General features: G+C 30.7%; 1 protein-coding gene across 1 annotated transcript in view; it reads left to right on the forward strand.

Annotated features, from left to right (window-relative positions):
• CenG1A (Centaurin gamma 1A) overlaps positions 1 to 24,383 on the forward strand; it is a 109,841-nt gene that overhangs the window by 79,871 nt on the left and 5,587 nt on the right. The window contains exons 10-20 of the mRNA XM_076458799.1: positions 1,125 to 1,229; positions 3,603 to 3,771; positions 5,478 to 5,600; positions 11,202 to 11,345; positions 14,959 to 15,032; positions 16,077 to 16,154; positions 17,672 to 17,765; positions 19,680 to 19,797; positions 20,867 to 20,971; positions 21,292 to 21,376; positions 22,633 to 22,803. Coding sequence (XP_076314914.1) covers positions 1,125 to 1,229; positions 3,603 to 3,771; positions 5,478 to 5,600; positions 11,202 to 11,345; positions 14,959 to 15,032; positions 16,077 to 16,154; positions 17,672 to 17,765; positions 19,680 to 19,797; positions 20,867 to 20,971; positions 21,292 to 21,376; positions 22,633 to 22,803 — 1,266 coding nt within the window. The remainder of the gene's footprint in view (positions 1 to 1,124; positions 1,230 to 3,602; positions 3,772 to 5,477; positions 5,601 to 11,201; positions 11,346 to 14,958; positions 15,033 to 16,076; positions 16,155 to 17,671; positions 17,766 to 19,679; positions 19,798 to 20,866; positions 20,972 to 21,291; positions 21,377 to 22,632; positions 22,804 to 24,383) is intronic.

Below are 24,383 nucleotides of genomic sequence, written 5' to 3' on the forward strand. Positions count from 1 at the left end.
AATGTACGTGGAATAATGAAATTTCATATATTAACTGATCATTTGGCACATTATCCAGTTAACCAAACAATCTTCAAAAATGTTTTGTAGTCTCTTACATTGGTAGCATTTTCTGATGATACTGATTATTTGTAACAGCCAAAGAATATCCAAATCATCCACTTGTATACATTTATCATAACATACACACTTTAGAGATATATAAATCTATGGGTGATTTGTGCTGTTTCATATGTGTGTTAAATTCACATGTATTGAATATGGTGGTTTATAATTAGTTTATGTTCAAGTATTGAGCTTGTTACAACTTTTTGTATTACTCTTTGTTTATAGATTATCCTGTTATTTGTTATTATACTGGAATATCATCCTCATTTATTTAATAAAGAATTTTTTTGTATTTTAATCATTGTATATTTTAGAATGGTTCACAGAACATCTCTGGTAATAATAATGTTATCAATACTTCACTTAAAAAGTAGTATTTCTGGGTGCTAAAATACTGTGGTTCTTCAATACCTTGTTGTTTTTTTTAAAATAAAACATTTTAAAATATTAGTGAAGAAATAACATCACTTATGAATATATCTCTGTATTGTATATCTTTTTATTATTGCAAATTAACACATTTCAAACATGATACAGGTTTTGTCAAAATATTGGCCTCACTTGTTCATTCTCAGTATTACATAAAATTGGATTAAAGTTAACAGATAAATGCACAATGCAGACATTTTGCAGGTACACATTGTATTCTCTTTTTCTTTCAAGATTTAAGCATGTGTAGTATTATTATTAAATTGTAAATACAGATTATAAGTAATAGGATGTATGTTTTATGTGTATATAATATTTTGCTCATAAGTTGTACACAATAAAAATTATAATAATGGTTTGTTTTCTGTTGTCTTTATTGTAACATAATAAATTGAAATTATTCATGAGAAATCCACTGTATTTCTTCAGAAACACATGGGTGTGAAATATTGTGTTATAATAGCATGCTTCCTAACCATTATTAACACACTTTTATCATACAAGATTTCATGACATTTATGTTTAGAAATTTTTTCTATGTAACTCTCTTGGTAAACATTTTAATACACTTTTTATGGCTGTCTTAGGGTTACCTGTATAAACGTAGCAGTAAAACACTGAATAAAGAGTGGAAAAAGAAGTATGTAACTTTAACAAGTGATGGTAGATTAACATATCATCCAAGTCTTCATGTAAGTATTTGTTCATATTTGTATTTTAATTTCTACAGAGGTTTAAAGAACAATATGCAAAGTATGAAATTGCATATATGTATAAAAGAAAGTAATTTTGAAGTTAATAATATAGAACCATGAAGGTATCGGGTATTGCCCTGATAGATGTTTAACGTAATTTTAAATTGAATTTCCATAAATTATCATTCAGGACCTCATTGTTTGTATGAGCTTTTCAGGTCAGTTGTCATGAAATCAAATGTTTCTGCTTCAAGCCTGAATGGTACCAAATTTTAATGTTACTTGCAGGTACTACTACCAGTATACTTGTATTAATTGTAAACTTAATCCAGTGCAGTTATAATTGACCATAAAGATAATATTGTGTGAACTGAAAAGTTCCATGAAATGTTGAAAAGTACTTTCTTGCTGAAGTCTTAAGCTCATGACCTCCAGCTGAAAGGACTATTTTTTTAATAACCTAACTTAACTGTAAATCAAGTCAGAAAATACTCAACTTTGCAAACATTTATTCTTTAATTTGTGAAAGATTTGTTGCATTATGTTTTATCTGATAGCTCTTTTATCTTGTGCAGTGAACTGAAAGATTATTTCAGTTGTGAGGTTGATGAAAATTAAATTTCTTTTGTTCGTAACTCTTATAGACACCATTTTTTATTATAGAAGAGCAAGAAAAAAATTATAAAGAGAATCAATGCTATCCTTCACATCACATGTCCTTGTTCTCATTCAAGCTCAACACATTGATCTTAAACAGCTGTGAAGTTAAATTACAGTTCTATCAGCTTTGAAAGCTTTTGTCTAATTATTTGTTGAAGTTATCTTTATTTAGTTGTATCAAAACTGCTTGTAGGAAATTAACTTATTTATTGCACAAATCATTATTGTAATGATCCAAAAGAAATATGAACAAGATGAACAATTCATTAGTATTTCATATGCAAGTCCTTTGTTTTCCATAGAACATTATACCTTACTTTCATGCTGCTAAACAGTTTATCAGTGTGCAGTTGTGAAATTTTGTCCTGTATTATTCCTCCCCACAATTCAGTCAGTTTATTTCATTTCCTCTTGTCTTTCTTAGTTTTTTATGTAAGCCCTTAGTCTCATCTAATTGGGATTTGTGGATTGTGGAGGTCTTTTTTCCTCTTTACATCCAAAATAGTGTTTCATCACATTTGCTAAAAAAAACTGAAACTTGGATTCATTTGTAAAGGGCACAGATTTCTGCAGGTTTGCTCATCCCATTGTTTGTATTCCTATACTCATTTCAAACCTATTGTTTTGTATCTCTTCTCAGCTGTTGTTTCTCAGCGGTTACATGTCCATTGAGATCGCCTTGTTTGACACTACCTGTATTTGTATCAAGGCCATTGGAAAAAAAATCTGTATTCAACTGTTGTCTGTTTTCCAAAAAATGTAGTCTTAGATACTTAACATCACTTTCAGACAGTTTCTGTTTTTCACCTTGACCTCTTCTGTAATTCTAAGAACTTGTGAGTAAATACAAAGAAGAGTTTGTCAACCATGCTACATTGCCGTAGTGGTTTAGATTCTATCTGTATCATCAGTTTTCATGAACAATGGCTGTTATGGTATGAACTATATTAAGTTAGTAAATTATACTTATTATCAATTTTATTAAAGTATTTTACAAATTAGATTTTTAAGTTAAGTTATGGTACTGTTTATTTGTTTTATTTTTAACACCAGTTATTTATTTTTAGTACTGTTTCAGTTAAATTTTATTTCTATCATTCAGAAGAAATGGCAAATCAGTTGACTAGTCTTCTTGTTTTTGAAGTGGTCAGTAAAATGCAACATCAAGAGGAGCAAATTACATTAGTAATTCTAAGAACTTATGAATAAAAACAAAGAAGAATGCTATAACACTTAAACCATCATATCCAGTGTCAACAAGGCCTTTCTCTCAATACTGGAGCTAATCGTGCTGACTGGCATACAACAGACCTAATAGTAGTATTATTAATAGCACTTGTTTCATGTACCCTCTCCAGAGTCTTGTATACAACTCCTAATAGAACATGGAGCTTTCACTTTTTGACATAGTTAGAATTTTTATTTGTATATTCTTGTTTTATGGTATTTTAGTCCTGAAAGCCATGACTGGAAACACTTTTCTGCTACTGCTGAGCATAGTTTGTCTGTGTGAGGCCTTATGCTAGTGTGGCACTTTCTGATTGGTTGTATAACAACTAATCAGTATAAACCATCAACATGTAACTATACTCTGATGTAATTTACTTTCGTTCTATAAAAAGGAGTGGCATCCCGTAATATTTGCCTTAAATACTTGTGTTTTTTGTTGTTGTTGGTTTTTTTCACCTCTGTGTCTGTAATTATTTTCAGGACTACATGGATAATGTTCATGGTAAAGAAATTCCTCTGATGCATGTCACAGTTAAGATTCCAGGACAGAAACCAAGAGGTTCTAGAACACAACTCATCTCTTCAGGTCCATCTTCACATCAAGTTAATGAGCTAGCAACAGAACTGAACAGTTTGACAGTTGGTGGAGGTATGTTTTCTAAAATTATAATTGTTTTTTGTGTATGACTGTACTTAAATAAGGAAATCATGAGTGTTTTTTTACAAGGATTGAAATGTCCAAAATTTGGAAGTATTGTTTAGTTTTCTTCCATAGAGACTCCTATACATAGGTATATAACATGGTAATGTTTTGTGAAGAAAATGTCTTTCTCTCTTTGAGTTATATGAGTGCTTCAATTGAGTTAACTTATGACAGATATGTTTTTCTGACAAGGATGCATACATATTTTGAGGTAGAAGTTGTACTATAATGAACAAAGAATACAACTGCCTAACTAAGATATCTAACTAGATATCAGTGTGGTATACTTAGCAACCAAAGGTAGATGTGATAATTAATATATTTCATGATATCAAGTGTAATGTAATGCATTATTGCCTTAACTACTGGATGGTGAGAAAACTGTATTTTGTAATATATATTTTGTTGTTGAGACTACCTAGTTAGGTAGTTAAAACTGTGCAAATGTTACCAGTTTTATTAAGAGATATGTAGCTGCACATTGCAACAATATATAATTTGTGTGTTTCTAACTTTAGTTGTATAGAATATCTCACTTAATTATTACACAGATCTCTCTTACATTTCTTACTATTTAAGTAGCATGCTATTAACTTTCTGATTTCTTCTGCAATGTAATCCTCAAAAAAAGCAACCATTTGTCTAACCTCTTTCAAAGCATGAAATTACTTTTTTGAGAATACTTTAAAAGCTGTGTACAGTAGAGACAAAAATGACTAACTGCTTTCAGTTATTGAACTTTCACTAATGCAGTAGTTTGTCACAAGGTGATGATGGTATCTGAAGTACCTCTGTGGTGGTGGTGAGATGCTAACATAACTAATATTTGCTTGACATTCCAGGATAATAAAAAGAAAAAACCAAAAGGTTTTAAAATCAGTTTAATAGCAACTATACTATTAAGTCTTTTGATTATAAAGTAACCTTTTTTGTTTTCTTCTAATTACATTGCTTTCAGTTAATAACTCTACTGAAAGTCCACTAATTATAAGATAACTATGCTTTCATTTTAAACTTTTTATAATTATATTTATTTTGTTCACAACATGCAATAATTACATCCACATGAAAAGTAAAAGAACAGTAAACTTTAATATTATGAAGTAGAAACAATCTTTCATGACAGCTCAAAGAAGTGTTCATTTTTTGTTATATTATAAATGCCATTCTTTATTGTACTTTAGAAGCACAAGTGGCTTTAAGTTTATTTTGAATCAATTTTATTAATGTTAGCTAATGAAAACCCTCCTGGTTAAAATAGTTAATTATTATTATTATGAAATTTGTTTTGTTACAACTATAATTTGCATATTGTATTAAAAGAAATTTGATTGAAAGAATGTTTCCTGTTTTTACCAATTAAAAGCTTTATATTATAAACATAACACTTTGTTACAGTTAAGGTAAGTAAAAAAAAAAAAAAGAAGAAAATACACTGTTTCCAAGTTATTGTTATTACCTGAAACTCAGTACAAATTTAGTTTTACAAAATACATTAATTATTAGTTTGTGATATGTTCTCATAAAAAGAATAAATTCACTGTTTTTTTTTTGTATTTTATTTTGAAATTCAAACAAATCGTCATCATTAGCTTTCGCTTCCACCATTCACTTTATTTCTTGTGGTATACGTATCTTTTTTAAATTCAAAGATCAAGAAAGAGAAGTCCATTTCTCAACCAGTATTGACATGATTCGTGATGGCCAGAGTCGTTTGTCATTGGCCAGTAACTGTGATGACCCTGTCCTGATTACCAGTCGTCCTGCTGAAGCAGGTAGGATTCACGTACAATGCAGGATTGGACAAATGGTTGCTTAAGTGTGAGATAAAAACATAATGTACAAAATTCTGCAATAACAATGTGGTAATTGCTTATGAATTGTGCATAAATGCAAAGAGGAATCAATATTTTAATAGAAATGTTATTGATCAAAGATATTATTTTCCTTATTAGTTGTATAATTTATGCGTTCTGCTGCTAGTTGCGTCCTTTGTGCTGTAACAAATGAAGTTGACACAAAAATAGTTTTTAATTACTTGTATCTAATGTCTTTCAGGTATTACTTGAAGAACTTTTATATTTTATTTATTTATTTATTCATGTGTGTGTGTGTGTGTAAGTGTAATAAAACAATATACAAAATAGTATAAAAAATATGGAACTTGCTTTTAAATTATAAGTGGAAGAATAAATAAATATTTTGATTGAAGTGACACTGATAAGAGAAGTTGTATGTTTTATTACTAGTTAAATTTCTAATATATATGGTATTGTTTCACCATATTATATATGGTATTAATTAAAAGTGTGGTGATGCAGAGATGCAAGTATTGTATCCTGAAGCCATGATATGACTATTGATACATCATCCAGTATGACACAATGTACTCAAAATCTTTAAACCTTTCAGAAAACTTTGAAAGTTTGTTGGGTTTTTTTAACAGAAAATTTAGAATTTTTGATAAAGTATTTTTGCTAAAATTTAATGATTTAATAAATGAAGATGAATGCTGAGTACAATATGTTGTCTTCATTTCTTTTACCAAAAACATAACAAAGTAACAGTAACAAAACAGACAGACAGATATTAAGTTATTCTTAATTCACTTCTCTTGTCAACTTCCATTTAATTGATCAAACCTAAGAATTCCAAAAAACACTATAAAGTGTGAAATATTTAAATAAGACAATTTTAGTAATATAGATAAATTACAGACAATGATGTTAAATTTTGTAACAAACTGGTAGTAAAACTTCTGTATCTAGATACGTATCATATCAACTACTGTGATGAGATATGCACCCCTAGTACTAATGAATACAAAATTCAATATGAAAACTAATGTACTTGACATTTAATGTGAGATATTAAGTACAAATTGATAACACTGAGATTATATAGATATTTTATTTGATAAACAGGTTTAGTAACCTACAACTTTTTGTGTAGATATTAAGTTAGGCTTAATCAATGGTTCACTTTCAAACTTAATGATCTTTAACCCTGAGAGTTTGTGTTAATGTCCCAGAAGTAGCAGGACATGAAAAATGTGTAAAATGAAAATAAAACCTACTAAGCATGTTAAAAGTTTGATGTAAAGGAAATTTCTTAGTGGAGTTTGTTTTATTAATGACAGTAAAATACTTTTAATTTAACACTCCTACGAAAAGTGAGGCCTGATAGGCCCCAGAGCAACTTGAAAGGTTATTAATATTAGGCTAATAATTTTGTATTTAAATGAAATTGCCATTTAGGCCCCACTTTTCGTAGGAGTGTTAAAAAGTGAAATTGTTTCACGTATAATTATTTCACTTAAGATGTTTATGTGGAAACTCTTTTCCTTCTCATGATTTTTAACGTCTCTCATGCTTCACCTATAATTTGTTTCAGACTGCATGTAGAACATTTAATACATTTACCCAACTATGGATATCGAGATAGTTTATTGTAGTAATGACATTGTTGGTAAGAAATTTATAAGAGTTTTTGAACCATGGTTAGCATTGGTCAGTGCTTATAGTCACTTTAGTTAGTTGTTTAATGTATTTTTATTCTCACACACACAAACATATTTATATATATATATTCTAATAATCTTCAAATGAAGCTAACTTTTAAACTAACTAATACTGTGTCTCATTTGCTAATTTGTTTCCTTATTCAGGTGTATAGTCCTAAAAAAAAGCTATTGGCAGGTTTCAAACCTAAGTTATTTAGCAATATGAGGCCGAATTGCCCTCAATAAACTGAGCTGTTGACTACCATTGGTTAACATGTTTGTTTGATTTTTATCATTAATCATTTTCTGCTAACTTTACTGCTTAATTTGTGGAGAAAGTTTGTGGCATGATGGATGTAAAAGTTTTCTTTAATGTTCTTTTTCTTGAAGTGTAACATTTTTTCACCTTTTAGCATATTGAATATTTTTCATACCTTTAATGCTGAAATGTCAACATTACAGAGTCACGTGTAGCATTGATCTTCTTCTGTTCTCAGTGAAAGCCATTTCATTGTTTAATTAGTACATTCACTCTACGTTCCTGTATAATGCTGTGGGTCATAGTTTTCACTGTAATAGATTTTGAGGGTGATTGTTACTTACCAGCTGAGAATTAGGTTATCGTGCTTCTTAAAAACTGTCCTAATCTTGTGCTGTCTACAGAATCTTTAGATGCTCTCTAAAAAAACTTTTGTGAAATCATGCTAATATTATAGGTTGTTTTGTTCTGTTATTCACTATTTCATTTTTGTCCAGTCTTTAAATTACTATTTTCTGAAGTAAAAAGTTTTTCATTAGTTTTCTTATGGTGTGATCAGCTTATTTCATTGTGCATTTTATAAGAGCTTCTATAAACCTTATGCATACTGTAACTTGGCATTCTACAAATAATTAAGCTATTAGGAGTTGGAGGGGTTTTTATATCATCTGGCTTTCTATGTATTCTAGTAAAAAGGTAGATATGTGTGTTTATGATGACGATTATGTATTGGAAAATGCTGGCTCTTTTCTGTAGCAAAATGGATGGTTGGATGTTGATTATTTAGATGGGCTAGAAAATCTGTTTCTATATTTATATATAATATTTTTCTTAGATTTATAGTTTATACTAGTACTAAGTGTGGTTTAATGGTTAGCATGTCAAGTCATGGTTCAGATGGTCCTGTGATACCACTGGAAGTACTCTACAGTGTTGATGTGGTAGTAATTGCATCTGGTTATCTTTCTTTCTTATAGTCAGTGGTTCAGAGTTAAGGATGGCTATACATAAATCCTTGATGTCTGTGACCTTTTTAATTTACATGCACATAAAGTGATGTTAGAATTGAAAGTTTTAATTCCTGTTTTATACCAGATAGTTGAAATGGTAATGTTTGGCAAACTTATCTATGTTTTGAGTGATATTATAGCTAATGTTTTTGGTCATAAATTGGCTTAATTGTTGTACATTCTGTTTTCAACGCTAATTTGAGTAAGGTCTGGTGTCTCCTAGCATGATTCAGTCACTATAATATTTTAAAAGCATATAAAACTTGTCATGATCATCTGTTATACTAAATATGAGTATGTTAACTAAGTCAATATTGTTTCAACAACACACTTGTGTTAATATACAGACATTGTGAACAGTTTACAAGTTTTTAATTAGTTTCATTTGGATTTAGAAGATGATTTTGAGATGGTTAGCTGTTATAAATGGTAATTTGTTTCTCTTGCATATAATACAATAATTGAATTATCAGTAGTACAAAGTCTCATGTGGCATTAATGTTATTAATCCTTACTTTAACCTGGTTTTGTATCCTTTCATCTTTTTGTAAATCTCATAAAAGTCCTCAACAGTTACAACAGAAAGTGTTCGCACCCCTGCGTCCCGAGTGGTTTTTTGCTCATAACTTGAAAAGTATCATGAGTAGACTAATAGAAGTATAATTTATTATAAATATTATACTAACACACATCTACATCAATTTTTTATGTAAATTAAATGACAAATAAACTGTTTATAAACAAGTAACCAAAAATAGGATTTGTTTGTTTGTTTGTTTTGAACTTTGCAGAAAGCTACTCGAGGGCTATCTGTGCTAGCCATTCCTAATTTAGCAGTGTAAGACTAGAGGGAAGGCAGCTAGTCATCACCACCCATCACCAACTCTTGGGCTACTCTTTTACCAACGAATAGTGGGATTGTCCATCACATTATAATGCCCCCACGGTTGAAAGGGCGAGCATGTTTGGTGCTACGGGGATGCGAACCCGCTACCCTCAGATTACGAGTTGCACACCTTAACACACTTGGCCATGCTGGGCCCCCAAACATAGGAGGTAGAAAGTGTTTGTGCATCTACTTTAATGGTCAGTTGTGTAGCCTTTCAGGTGAATTACTTGGTGCAATTTTTCCTCATAGCCCTCCATGATCATTTGACAGTACTCGACTGGTACTCTTCTTTACAGAAGGCCTCCAACTCTTGCAAGTTTTTTGGGTGATGCTGATGAACCCTGGTCTTCAACTCGTGCCAAATGTTACAGGAACAACTGCTAATCTCCCTTGTTCCGGACACCCCACCAAAATTCCAGAGAGAACCAAGAGGAAGGTTCTCAGAGAAGTTAGTAGGAACCCTCCTTTAACACGTAATGACATACAGAAACTGGTAAGGGAAACTGGAGTTGAAGTAAGCACCTCTACAGTTACGAACATGTTGTGCTCTTCTGGATTCAAAGCATGCTGTCCTCGTAGAACTCCATATTTAAAGCCTGTTCATTTAGAAGTACGATTGAGGTATGCAAGAAAGCATGTAGATAAACCCTTTACCTATTGGAAGAGTATTCTTTGGACAGACGAGACTAAAATCAAGCTTTTCGGCCACAATGATGTTCGCAATATTTTCCGTTAGAAGGGGAAATGAAATATTCCAAAGAACACCATCCCTACAGTTAAACACGGAGGTGGCTCGATCATGTTATGGGGTTCCTTCAGCTCTTCTGGTGTAGGCAGCCTTCACCGCGTCAACGGAATCATGAAACAAGAAGAGTACATTGATATATTAGGCACATATATCAAGAATGATGCTCGGATCTTGCAGCTTGGGCGTCATTGGATCTTCCAGCACGACATTGACCCTAAGCACACATCGAAATATGTGCAATCCTGGTTGCAGAGGAACCATATAAGCGTTCTGGAGTGGCCATCGCAGTCACCCGATCTCAACCCAGTTGAAAACGTTTGGCATGAGTTGAAGACCAGGGTTCATTAGCATCATCTGAAAACTTGCAAGAGTTGGAGGCCTTCATTAAAGAAGAATGGAAGAAAATGCCAGTTGCGTACTGTCAAACGATCATGGAGGGCTATGAGGAGAGATTGCGCCAAGTAATTCACCTGAAAGGCTATACAACTGACCATTAAAGTAGACACATGAACATTTTCTGCCCCTCCTATGTTTGGTTATTTCTTTATAAACAATTTATTTGTCATTCAATTTATATAAAAAATTTATGCAGATGTGTGTTCTATAATATTTATAATATACTATACTTTCATTATCCTAATTGTTATACTTAAGTTATGAGGAAAAAACTACTCACAATGCAGGGGTACGAACGCTTTCTGTCTTAACTGTATTAAAATGCTGTCCTGAACTAGTTTATTTAATGTTAAGAAAAGATTCACTGTCCTGTTTAGGTATAGACAGTTTTTTGATAATTGGATTTAAATTTGTTTGAGTCTGATAAATTAGCCATTTTAGGTTACATCAATGTTGTATCTAAAGTAGCATTTCTCTTAAAATTATATGACCATTAGCAATTCAACCAAATCATGCATATATTAACTGAACTTTAATTATTAGTTGTATGGTGTATTTTCAACAATTTACAGGTTTATTGAATGGAAGTGAAATCCACCTCTCAGCAACGGTTCCTAGCACTAACCCTCTACTAGGAAAGTTAGATACTCCAAATGTTAAAAAACGTCACCGAAGAATGAAAAGTACTGGAGCTAGAAATGTGGAAGCCATGGATGGTGAGAGCATTTTTATCCTGTGTTTAGAAAGGTGGAAGCTGTTGAAGAAAAGTTCTTATCACATATTTATAATAATTATCAGCAGTGCATTCTTGTCATGTGTTAAGTGAGATGCTTATCCGCTATTATTTTTAATGTTTAAGAACTCAAAGTTAAGGATGGTCAGCTCCTTTTATGTTTTAAATAATGAATTATTTTGTTATATGGCTAAAGCTGTGAAGGTTGCATGTGGCAATTGTTTGTTGTATCTAGTGATATGAAGCATGCTTTTTTTAATGTACATGTGTGTAAGCTACGTGTATAGGAAAGGTGTTTTTGCTGTATTAAGTTTTTTACCAAAAGTATTGTGACATATAGTCATAGGTGTGGCAGTACATGTGAAGGTATATAATGCTAAAGACAAGGTTTTGACACCCATGGTTGGCACAGCACAGATAGCCCATTGTGTTGGCTTTTGCTCAAAAACAACAAATAAACATACATAAGACCCTAAATTATTATTCTAATGTGATGTAACCCTGTCCTTTTCCTCATTAACTGTTTCTACTCTTCAAGGCATATTTCAAACTAGGTTTTGTTTTGACAGATGTTTGAATCAGTTTGTATCACTGTTATTTTATAAATCAACAGAGTTAAATATGATCATAACACAGTTTGTGCAGGCCTTAAAAACTCCTAGTTTGTCCTAGTTTCCTAGGAATTCTGAATAAAGCTCTTGAATTTGGCCAAAACTTCTCAAATTCCATATAATTCATCATAAAATTCAAAAGTTCTTAAAGAAGTTATTTTCTCAGTCTGTTTGATTGATAATAAAATGTTTAATAAAAACAAACACAGCTGAAATAAATTAGCACAGTGACAACAGTAGGCAGCATTGTTTGTGATCCAGGAAGTGTAGACTTTTGTTAGTGTATCAGTGGCATGAAGCATGCGTGTTCATGGTTAAATAAACAAAGTTTTGCTAAAATTAAAATACTTTTAAAGTTTTTTTATCATGAATAAAAATCAATGTGTTTAATAGGTAAAGTGGGAGAGAGAGAGAGAGACATACAAAAACTGCATTTAAACCCTTTAATGATGATATAAAAATGGCTTTATGTAGTGTCTTTGATCACATGCTCATAGGTTGCATATCTGTAATTTGACATTCAGATATGATTTTCTTTATCATTTGTAGTTACATGTGGTAAACATATGAAATTGTTACAGTAACTACTCTTTGAAATGCTGGAAAACTCTTTTTCTAAAAACTTTCCAGTGGTCTATATGAACTATGTAGCAAAATTTTGTCTACCATTTTTGTGTTGATTCTTGAAATGGCCATAAAGATGTTTTTTATAGTTAAGTTGAAAATAGTTCATATTAAAATGTATGGCATGGGATGTGAATGCTTTATGAGACAGCATTATTCTGCGGAACAATGTATAGGCTTGTTAATAAAATAAATATGAAATGGTCTTATGAAAATTTGTTTTAGATCTTTTTATATCCATAGAAAGCTCAACAAAAAATCCTTTAATTATTGCAAAGTTATGATTGTCAAGTTGTTCATCTGCCTGTCTCATCATTGGTATTTGACTATCACCTTGAAAAACAGTCAAGTGGCCATCATTATACAGTCTTTGAGACCAAGTGTCAACATTTCATTGTTGACAGGTCTTATACCAAACACTTACATGCTTTTATGGATAAAAGTATTGTAGAGTTTACATATTCCATTCTTTCTAATATACATACATTCTTGGAGAATACATTGTGTATGCACACTTCACAAAGGGTACCTGCTTTTTTAAATGTTCTCAGGTTACTAGGTGTCCTTTCTGCTTCACTTATAGCAGTACAGGCTCTATGAAGGATAGGTGGTTCTTTTTACATGAAGCTTTATGGAATTAACTTTTTAGATTTCCAGGTGTAACCTTTACAGATATAGCAGAAAATTAGAAGAAATTCTTGATTTGTGTGGTATAACCTGCTTGTTAAAGATATACTAGTGTTATGACAAGATATCAAAAGCCAAATAAGATTCAAGGCTCAGATACAGAATTATTAACCCCTTCTGTAAAACAACTCGGGTAACCTCCATGTTTGAAAAAAATATTTCCTTGAATTTATTTAGGCAGATCATTTCTCACCATATTTCTAATTCTTGTTCTTTACTGTGGATTTAGTTAAGTGATATATTTATCAAATATATATTAACAACTCATTAAAATACTTTTATTTCATTAATTTACAAGTATGGGCTATGAGTGAAATGAAAAAACATTTCCAAAAACAGGTAGTCATGGAAAGAGGTAAGAAAATAATTTTCAGTTCTGTGGTTTGTGATCAGTTTTCATAGCATTCAATGCATATATGATCCTGCCATTTTTGTTTATTTCATAATGATTCTCTGTCACCATGTTGACTCTCTCATCACAAAGAACTCTCATAGATAGATAGACCTCTTGTTTCACATTCTGGGATTTTCTCTGTTCTTATTTGGAAATTTCTAATAATTCCACATTTTACTAATGCATGTGGTTGAACTTGTCACATAGGTACCAAAAGATGTGTTTTGATTTTGTGTAAAATTTCTTGGACAATAAGTAGTTTTGTGGCAGTGTATTAGGACTTCTAGAAATGGCAGTAAACAGTCCAACTCCATACAGCAAGCTGAATATTTTTATTTTGGGAGTTTCAACATTAGAGAATATCACCATTGGTGTCGTGGTTTTGTAACAATGACATTATTGACAAAAACTTACAGGATCTGGGTTCAGCTTTGCTGAGTCTATTCCAGTTTCAAACATAATGAAATTGCTTTTGATTTGTGAAAAGGAGGTGTTCATGGCTAGACTTTTGATGTGTTAATAAAGACAATCCTTAAGTCACAAATATGTCATATTAAGGTAATGGGGAATGAGTTCTGAAGAAATCAACAGTGAGGTTGGTTCACAGGCTTAAGAAAAGGTTCATTTCAATTTTTACAAAGTAAATGTGAATGAAACAGGAACTAGTAGGTTAAGAAATATACTGATAGCACCAAACCAACAAGAATATCTTTTGATGGTATGGAAGTGTCTAGGTTCTGTGACCAAAGCTGTAGAAACATCTTTTAAAAATTTATTTTCTTTCTGAGAGAACAGTTGGTGGGTGACAAAGTAAATCTACTGAACTGACAATGAAAAACCCACTATTTGCAAAATAAAGTTTGAATACAACTTGAATTGGTAGTGACAGAACTTATTAGAAATGTGTACAATGCTTCAACAAGTCTACGTAATAAAGTTTCTTACACTGTTCATTCAAGCCATCTCTAAACTATATATGCACTGACAGTTGGTCAAATAGAAGGTCTACTAGTGCAGGTACCTTGGTAGGTTGGTCATGTGATTGTGGAGTTCTCTATCTACTATTTTCAAGTATAATCTGAAGATTTTCATCACTCAGTCTGATTTAAGAGCACAGTTTGGTTGTCTTTTTCAATCAGTTGATAATAATTACATTACAATACTTACATAAATATGCTCTTTTTTTCTCTATACATAACTGCTTCCTTAAAAACAGATCAGTAGTAGAATCATACTTTAGAGTACAGTTTTTTTAACACACTTTTTTTTTCCTTCTTCAGACTCTGATGACTACGAATTTGTTATAGTATCTTTAGACAACAAACAGTGGCAGTTTGAAGCTAGTAACTTGGAAGTAAGTACTTCTGAATGTACTTTACCAGATATTTTCCTATTAACTCAGAAAATGAAATGCTATTAAGTTTTTTTAGAAATTAATAGTGTATTTAGCATTTTACTGTCATTTTGTATATATTTTTTATAATAATTAAAGGAATTCATGTAAGAAATTTTAAAATATACCAATTAAACATTATGTGTCTTCATTATACGTGTAGTCTTGTATGTTTTTAAAATGAAGCTTTAATTTTATGAATAAATATACAAGTCATCATTCTATTTGCTTTCTAATTACATTTGTATCTGCTCTGATATTGATGGATGTACTAATAGTGGATTACTTGCATACAGATAAATTGATGGCAGTTCCAAACACTTTTCAAAACTTCCATTCATTTGTTGTGAAACAAAATGCATCTTCAATAATTAAGATTGGACAACTTGTATTTTTATTATGTGAAACATTGTCTATAATATTTGATATTCTTTCAACAAAATTATATTTTCCTTACTATCTTCAGGGATACCATTGATATTTTTTCTAATTTATTTTCACTATTGAAATCAGATTCATTATATCACTCTCAAGTGAAAACATTCTTGGTTCTGTTTAGTACAGTTTAGGTTCAAGATGGTAGTGTTATAATATGTTAACAAATGGAGCAGTATTTGTTGGATATTATGCATAACTAATAATTAATTACCTAATATGGTAGCCTTCATAATAGTGTAACCAATACTGTTCAAAGTTTGATTTGTTGTTATTAATAATAAAAAGTTTGACATGGAATTATACATGAATATAGTATTAATTTTCTTTTAGAAAATGAAAAAGAAAGTATTCTGTGAGAATCTGTTGAACTGCAATAAGTGTTTTTAATTATTTCTTTAAAATTGTAGTGTGTGTGTGTGTGTGTGTGTGTGTGTGAAGTGTTTGGTATAAAATGATTTCAAAGTGTAATTGATATTACCTGGGATTACTTATTATTTTATAATCCATTCATCATAAGAAACACTTCCTTAAAATGTTGTATTGTAAAAGTCCAGATTCATTTTTCAGGAACGAGAAGGCTGGATAAAGGCCATAGAGCAACAAATACTCTGTAGTTTACAGGGAATTGAAAGTACAAAGGCCAAGGTAAGATTTAATTTTGTTGAGTACATTTTTCTTAACTAAAAAATAGTTTACAGAACAGTGTACATTAACACAATTACTTTTGGTGATCTACATTTATTTGTTTACCTTTTTATGATGGCGCATTTGATTTTCAATTAAAACGTTTTGAATATATAATATGCGTAAATTATCACAAAATCGTATAACTGTAACAGTTGGAATTTGGTGTTAGTGTGTATTGTAATATAGCAAAACTAAATATGGAGAGTTAAGTACCTTTTAATACTGTGTTTTACACATCAGAACAAAGCTAATCTTTTTTAAGTCTCAAAATTAAATCTTCATGAACAGCAACCTAGACTTTTGAGGTTGTGTTTTAAAAGGTTCTAAAGACATATGTTGAATTTATTATAGGGATATATTTTGGTTAAAGCTTTTTATTCCATCAGATATTTTATTATGTCACCCAAAGTTGGTAGTGCTAGACATTTAATTTTTGATCAATTTCTAGTATTTATAAAATTATTAGAAGATACTTTTTTTGTAGCTTTTGATTCTCAATTTTCTGATCAACATTCAAAGAGGGAACTCAAGAAGAGTATATTTCACTGTTAATATGCATCTCAGTATTTTGTTTTGCAGGTGATCTTGAAATACCTCACATGCATACACTATTCCAAATCAAAGTATTTAAAATAAAAACTTGTGTGTTACATTTATTAAACAGTAAAAAATATGAAAAGTTCTAGTGATTTTATTACCTAAACTGCTGGTTCCACCATGTCCTTTGTGTGTAATTCTGGATTCAGTATAAAATAAAATAGAAAAACTCTGAGATTCATCTCTGGACAAATAGAGAATTACAAACCTTTAACTTTCTTCCATATCATGGATAAGTTTACTTAGAATGCCTCATAATATTAAAATCCCTGTAAAACCTGCAATCATCAAAATAATTCATTAATTACAAAGCTAGAATGGTTAGTGGTAACAGTAGACTTTATTAATAAGGTAACAGACATCTGACTGCCCTGCCTTAATAAATGTTTCATTTTCTGGAATCAGTACATGTTAGCAAGCAAATGGTTGTCATTCTTCTGTTCTTCTGATAGAGGGATATTAAAAAAGTAATTAAAAGTATAATGGTGCTATCTGTTAGAATTTGATTAATATATTTTGTACCATAGAACTACTTATGGGTAATTAATTCAGTATTAAAGGTTCATTGGAGAAATGCTGTAAAATTATCACATCTTGTAATAGTGTGCTTCAGCCACAGAAATGTGTACACACACATGTACATGCATAATAGCATTAGCACAACAGTAGAAAATATTTTAGTATTGGAAAAGTACATTAGCTATTGTTATATATTAGACACATGTATGCAGTTTGCATCTATGACACATGTATTAAAAAAATAAACCTTTTTAAGACTTACTAAGAATGTTAAAATGGAGAATTTTGTAAATGGGTTTCAAATAACATAATAATAAGTGTTTAAAGAAAGTGAATTCATTATTTTGTTTTCCAAACAGTCGAGGTCAACTACACAAGTAGATACTGCATCTCTCCAAGCAATCCGAAACAACGTGCCTGGCAACACTCACTGTGTGGACTGTGATGCATCGAGTAAGTACTGGTGTCAGAGGTAGGAGAACTGAAAGAAATTTGTGGTTATATTTGATCAAAGTTCTAGTAAGTAACTATAGTATCATAGAGTGGAAAGATACAAAAGTTTTTGTTCTACTTTAGGTTTTTCTCTACCTAATAAATACCAGGATGCAATGTGGAATATTGTGGTCTGTTACAATTACAGTGTGCTATTTCTCTATAAAATATTACTTAGGAAATAAAATGTGACAGTTACACTCTACAATTGCTGATTCTTTTCTAAACAGTCTTTTTACCAAATTCCTTGTGGGACCATAATGTTGTTTGCTACTGAGCCACTAACAACATAGAACCACTTAGTAAAAACATTAGCATATGTGTAGATGAAAAGTTACCAAGAGCACTGGAGGTTTGCCTTACACAGTTCAGTCCCAACTCATGACATATACATTTAAGAAGTATATAACATTTAAACTTAAAACTCGTTACATTCACTGGCCTGTCTGATGGTATTCATTCCCAATTTATATAGGCTCACATTTAAGATACACAAAATTAATGCTAGTGTGTTAAAGGGGCCCACCTGTTGCAAACTTGCAAAAGGACCCACTTTTGACCAGAAATTGTAGCTCCCTCTACCTACATGCACCCCTACCATATTGTTACATGGAACAGTAAAAAAAAAAAAAAAATGCATTTATGTCATTTATATTATGACAGTGTAGGTATTCTCTTATGTAGATAACAGTAATGGAAATATACCATTTAATCCCACTAATTACTGTTTGTCCCCTACATATTTTACTTAGAAAATGAATGATTTCACCAAAACTGTTTGGTCTTGTCTTTACAATGAGAGTTCTGACAGACAGAAATGTAAGATTACTCAGTGTGGGGGCCCACACACATACCTATAGTGACGAGTGTGAAAACAAGTTGGTAATTTGAGTTCAAGATGATTTATGGTAAGTGGGGCAACTTCTTGACAGAAAAATGCATCATCAAAATGGTTCAAATAAATAATAAATACAGATTTTTGACCATAACTTGTAATTAACTATTTGTTGATTTTCACATGGAAAACCATGGTAGCAAATATATAATTAATATTAACTTCTTATCAAACCAATGTATCTACTGACAGAGAAAGTGAAAATTAACTTTGCAATAAATATAGCTAATTAAACATTCTTTTTATTTACAACTTGTACAGATTAAAATGCATTCTTTCATCAGTTGGTACCCTATTGTTAACAGTATGTTTAGTTACAAAGCAAATAACATTAAGATTTGGTCAGCTTAGGAGAATTAGGTTAGTCCAGAATGTAAATAATAATAGTTTATTATTATTATAGAAATAAAGTATAAATATTAAAATTAGACATGTGAATATTTCTAACCAGTACTGCTAATGAAAGTTACATTAAATAAAGAATAAATTTTGCAAACACCAGCTGTTAGCTTTTAGTAGTTCACAAATTTCATAAATATTAAGTAAATTAATTTCTTTTTTATGTCACTAAGTATATATCAGTTAATAAATTAAACTGTTTTAATATATCCTTATTTAACCATGGTAATCAGTATCTATATTATAATATTGTTGTTCATTTTTAACACAATAAATGTAAAGCTCAGATTTCCTTAGTTCCCTAAGACACTTAATATGTATAAATAATGCATCATTTGCAGTAAAGCCTTATAACATAATTTACATTATGTTACTGAGAAAAGTTGTAATAAATATATAAAAAAATTATTTGGTTATCTTGAGTTTTTTTTACATGCAGTGGTGAGTTTTTTGTTACATAGTTTTTGTATTCACCATTAATAATGCAAGGATTAATGATGGTGTATGAATATATAGTTCATATTATAAAATAATACCTATAACTTTGTAATATATTGCTTATTAATATTTTACCTTGACAGATCCTGATTGGGCAAGTCTCAATCTAGGAGCTTTAATGTGCATTGAATGTTCAGGGATTCACAGGAATTTAGGATCTCATATATCAAGGGTGCGTTCTTTGGATCTGGACGAGTGGCCGTGAGTAATATTCATGATTGATGTTTCATTTAACAAAATAATATTACAAACTTCAACATGTAGTACATCTGAGTATACTTCCAGGGCAGAGCTATGAGATAACAAAATAGGTAAATTATAGGTGTTTCAGAATAGAACTAATGTTACTGATAAATTTATTTTCTAAAGTTGTTGTATGTTTGTAACATTACCTCTTTTCTTATGTGCCTCCTAGTTGAGCACCTTTCCTATGAGTAGCAAATGAGATTATTTACAGAAAATCCAGTCTCCCTCCTTATACAATAACAATTTTTATTTTTTCTGAAAGTACACAGAACAGAAATATTCTAAAAATGTGTAACTATAAATTTTAAGAAAAGTTTTGAGAACCAGCTCACTGTGGTAAGGTACTAGCTCAACAGGAAATTTATTACTTATTAAAGTTGACATAATGTGTGGTGCTGAATGCACATACAAATAAACAGAACTTCAATTATTTCCTGTGTAGCTATTTGACAAAGTGTGTGAATCCATAAGTGATAATCAGAATAGTTCATGCCATACAGATTTTAACACTAGTTATTTCATGCCAGATTTTTGTAATCTTTTGTTACATAGTTTATGGATACATATTTTTCTACATTATGTGGTTTCTTCTATAGTATAGTGAACTACTGAAGTCAGTTTTCCACGACAAGATTTTATCTTCATCTGTAATGTTAACTGATTCATTGATGTGTTTTAATACTGATTCTGTCAGGGTTTTCAGAAGTGTATGACAAATAACTGACATGTTCATTTCCTCAGAGGTTTTACCATGATTAGTAATGTGAATTAACTCAGTAGTGTTTGTTATCTCTGCAGCAGGCAATGGTGTCTTGAGTATGCTAGACTTCTGTGATACACATTTATACAATAGGATTTTATCTGTTAATAACATCAATTACAATGGTAGTGCATGTTTTTTCTACATTAGTTGATGACTTCAGAAAGAAAGGTGAATTAGACTTTTCATATAGCAAGTTATCTTATAATGAACTTGTGAAAATAATTTATCTATTTTATTACTTTTGTTTGTACACTTTTGCAGGCCAGAACACATTAGTGTGATGATGTCTTTAGGCAATACTATAACCAACAGTATATGGGAAGGCAATACTAGAGGCCGAGCTAAACCTACTCCTAATTCAAGCAGGTAAAGGTTATACTTTAGTATGCTGTAACTCCTACTTTTATGTTTTATAAGCCTAATTGTGTGTGTATGTGTGTATATATACACATATACTAATCATATAAAGAGTATCCATGTGTATCTACTGCAGTATAGTACATGATAAACTTGCACTCGTGTATTTCTACTGTAATTTCATAATACTTTCTTCTTTTTATTATTCCAATAGATAGTTATAATTTCTTAAGAGTTTGAAGTGATTCATGAGTGATAAAATATTATTGTGAAATGTTACACTTCACTTGAGTGATAGACATTTTTTTGTGTGTATTCTGTTGTCTTAGAGAAGAGAAAGAACGGTGGATAAGAGCAAAATACGAGTTCAAAGATTTTCTTGCACCAGTCAATACTACTGTCTCTCTAGGCCAGGTATGATATACTGACTGTTGTTGTCATTGTTTAATTTCTACATGAGAGCTATCTCATTAACCATCCCTAATTTTGCAGTGTAGGGAAGGCAGCTAGTCATCACCACCTACCATTAACTCTTGGGCTACTCTTTTTATCAATGAACTGACCATCATTTATAATACCCCCTGGCTATAAGGGTGATCATGTTTGGTGTAACAGGTATTTGAACCTGAGACCCTCATATTACAAGTCAAACACTAACATCACCAGGCTTATATTAACAAATATTGTGTTAGTTATTATGATTAAATAAATGACCTGGATTGGAAATATCTGAAAGCTTGTTACAGAAATAGACATGATATTCACATATTTTAGCAAAATAATTTGAAGTCATCTTTCTCATGTAACAAATCTACACCAGCAGTAAGTGACCTTAATTTCTCACTGTTTGAAAACTCTCTCTAGAATACCTGTCTCTACAGGGTAATGCAAAAGTCTTAGAGATGTTCAATGATTCACTACAGTATCTGATAAACCATGGAAATAACTTCTCAGATCTAGTGTGCAAATTAGCAGCACTCGTATGATTATAATAAATGACTCAGTCCAACTCCCTATACAACAGGAGCACCTTTCAGTTCTAGAGGTGTTTTAAGGTGACGGTCAGTGTTACTATTCATTGGTAAAGAGTAGCCCAATAATTGATGATGTTCACTAGCTGCCTTCTGCCTACTTTATTACATCTTCTATAATACTGGTGAAGTAAATAAACTGATGACTAAACTTTAAAATAAATCCATAACTTTCAGCTAACTGTATTCATGTGTATATTTGATAAGAAGTATAAGTTATTTTCATCTATATCAATGTTGAAGAAAATGTATTAGATTCCTTTTATTCACATTAATAAAGTAATAGACCTAATACTGTAATATCATTAATATAGAAAGCATGTCAATCAGATCTTCTAATATTAGATTTAATATAAATAATTTTTATGACATTTTAGAAGACCACCAGTGAAGAATAATGCATAAACTTCCACAGATATTCAAATCAAACCACAAAAGAAATAGTTTTATCATGTTGAAACATCTTGTTACTTGCCATTAGCTTAACCAGTTGTATTTTTTTTTTAATGGTTGTTGTGTGTCACTTGTCTTTTTAGGAGTTTTACTAAAATTATTTTAAATATTTTTTTGTACATTGGGCAACCTGTTATCTGAAGTGTTTCTTTGTGATTGTAAATTTTTTTTTTTTCACCTTTCCAGCAATTAATTGATGTAGTATGTAAGTCAGACATCAAGACTGTTGTTCTCATTTTGGCCCGGATAACCTCAGCTGACCAGGTCAACACAACAGTGAGTCAGCGTGACCTCCGAACCCCTCTTCACCTTGCAGCAGCTCTAGGAAACCTGGCTGTGACCCAGTTGTTAATATGGGTAAGATGTTCATAATGTGATATTTGTGGTTGATTTCTCCTGGGTAGTAGTATATCCATTTATTGTTAACCTCATTGTATAAAGTCAGAATATTTTAATATCTTGGAGACTAGTTTCTTAATAGCAAGATGGCTTTCATTTTAACCAATACTCCATTTACCAGTATGTTGAATGAAGTTTAGTATTTTAATACAAAAATAAGTTTCTTATCATCATAATATATTACACATGTCAATAAAATTAGCAATTTAAATAATGTCAAGCAAGGACTGATTTCATGCTTAGAGGTCAAGTTGTGAGCAAATTATTAACCACTGTTTTTTGTTTTACAATTCTGAACAACTTGAATTATATTTTATAAGCCTAAAAAGTACTCTCCCTCTCTCTTTTTTTCTTTTCCAACAGCCCAAACTCTGAATTAATTTTGCTAGTTCATATTTAATAACCCTATTGCAACAGGTCAGAGGCCATGTCCAAATTTTATTGACCTACTGTTTTATAAATTTATGTCAACAAGTGTGGTATAAATTGTATGATATAATTCAAATTTTAATATTTTACATTAATTGATTTCTTAACTTTAAAAGTAAATGTTAAAAGAATATAAATAGAACTATATGTCACATAGTATGTTGAATGGTGAGTTGGTTTAAACTGTATGATTTTAATGTCAAAATGCGAAGTCTATAGTTTAATATGGTTTAAGAGCTCAAATTTACCAATACTGACAAGGTAAAATATAAGGATCTCGCATCTTATCACTTACCTGAGATATGGCTAATGTACTGAATCAAACACAGTAGCTCCATTCACCTCTTTCCATTTCTGGAAATGATCATTTATATACATTTACTTCAATATATGACGTGATTAACCAATTAAAACTCGGATGTCCTCCTAGTAGCTTTCTCAACCATTTTAAATTGCTAGAAAGCAACGTTGTTCTGTTGAACCAAGATTTCAAGCATGTAGGTTGTGCTTTTAGTCTGTTTAAAATTACATACTTTTTCTTTAGACAAAATACAATTTATTTGTATATTTTGGTTATTCATCTATATATATATATAAAACAAAAAAAAGTTTCATATTCTCCATGTGCAAAAGTTGAAAAGGCTTAACAACCTACTGTAAGCAGCAAAGAAATACAAAAATCATCATAACTAGGAGATATAATTGTTTGCTATTATTGTTCATGTAGTGTTTAATGTTTTAAGAAAAATAAGTTTAAGAAAGTATTTGAAAATAGTAAAAATCTATATTCATATAGAATGCATAATAATACAAAAAATTCTGGTCCACTGAAGTACACCCAAGAAAGGTCACTTTGTAAAGACTAAAGGTCAGTTTTATATTCATGGATATGGTAACGGGAGTGCACATATGCTATGCCAGTGCAATTTCTGTAGTGTTAGACAGGAACATCAGTATAATAATAATGATTAATATTTATAAATGTATAATATAATGAGACTTAAGCTATTTAGACTAAATATTTGTGTTTTTGTGTTATAATCTGCAGTCATTCTAAAACTAAAAAGCATAATTTATATTTATCTTATAATTTTTTATGGTGGTTAGGA

This window comes from Tachypleus tridentatus, chromosome 9 (genome assembly GCF_004210375.1).
Source record: "Tachypleus tridentatus isolate NWPU-2018 chromosome 9, ASM421037v1, whole genome shotgun sequence".
Classification (NCBI taxonomy): Eukaryota; Metazoa; Arthropoda; class Merostomata; order Xiphosura; family Limulidae; genus Tachypleus; species Tachypleus tridentatus.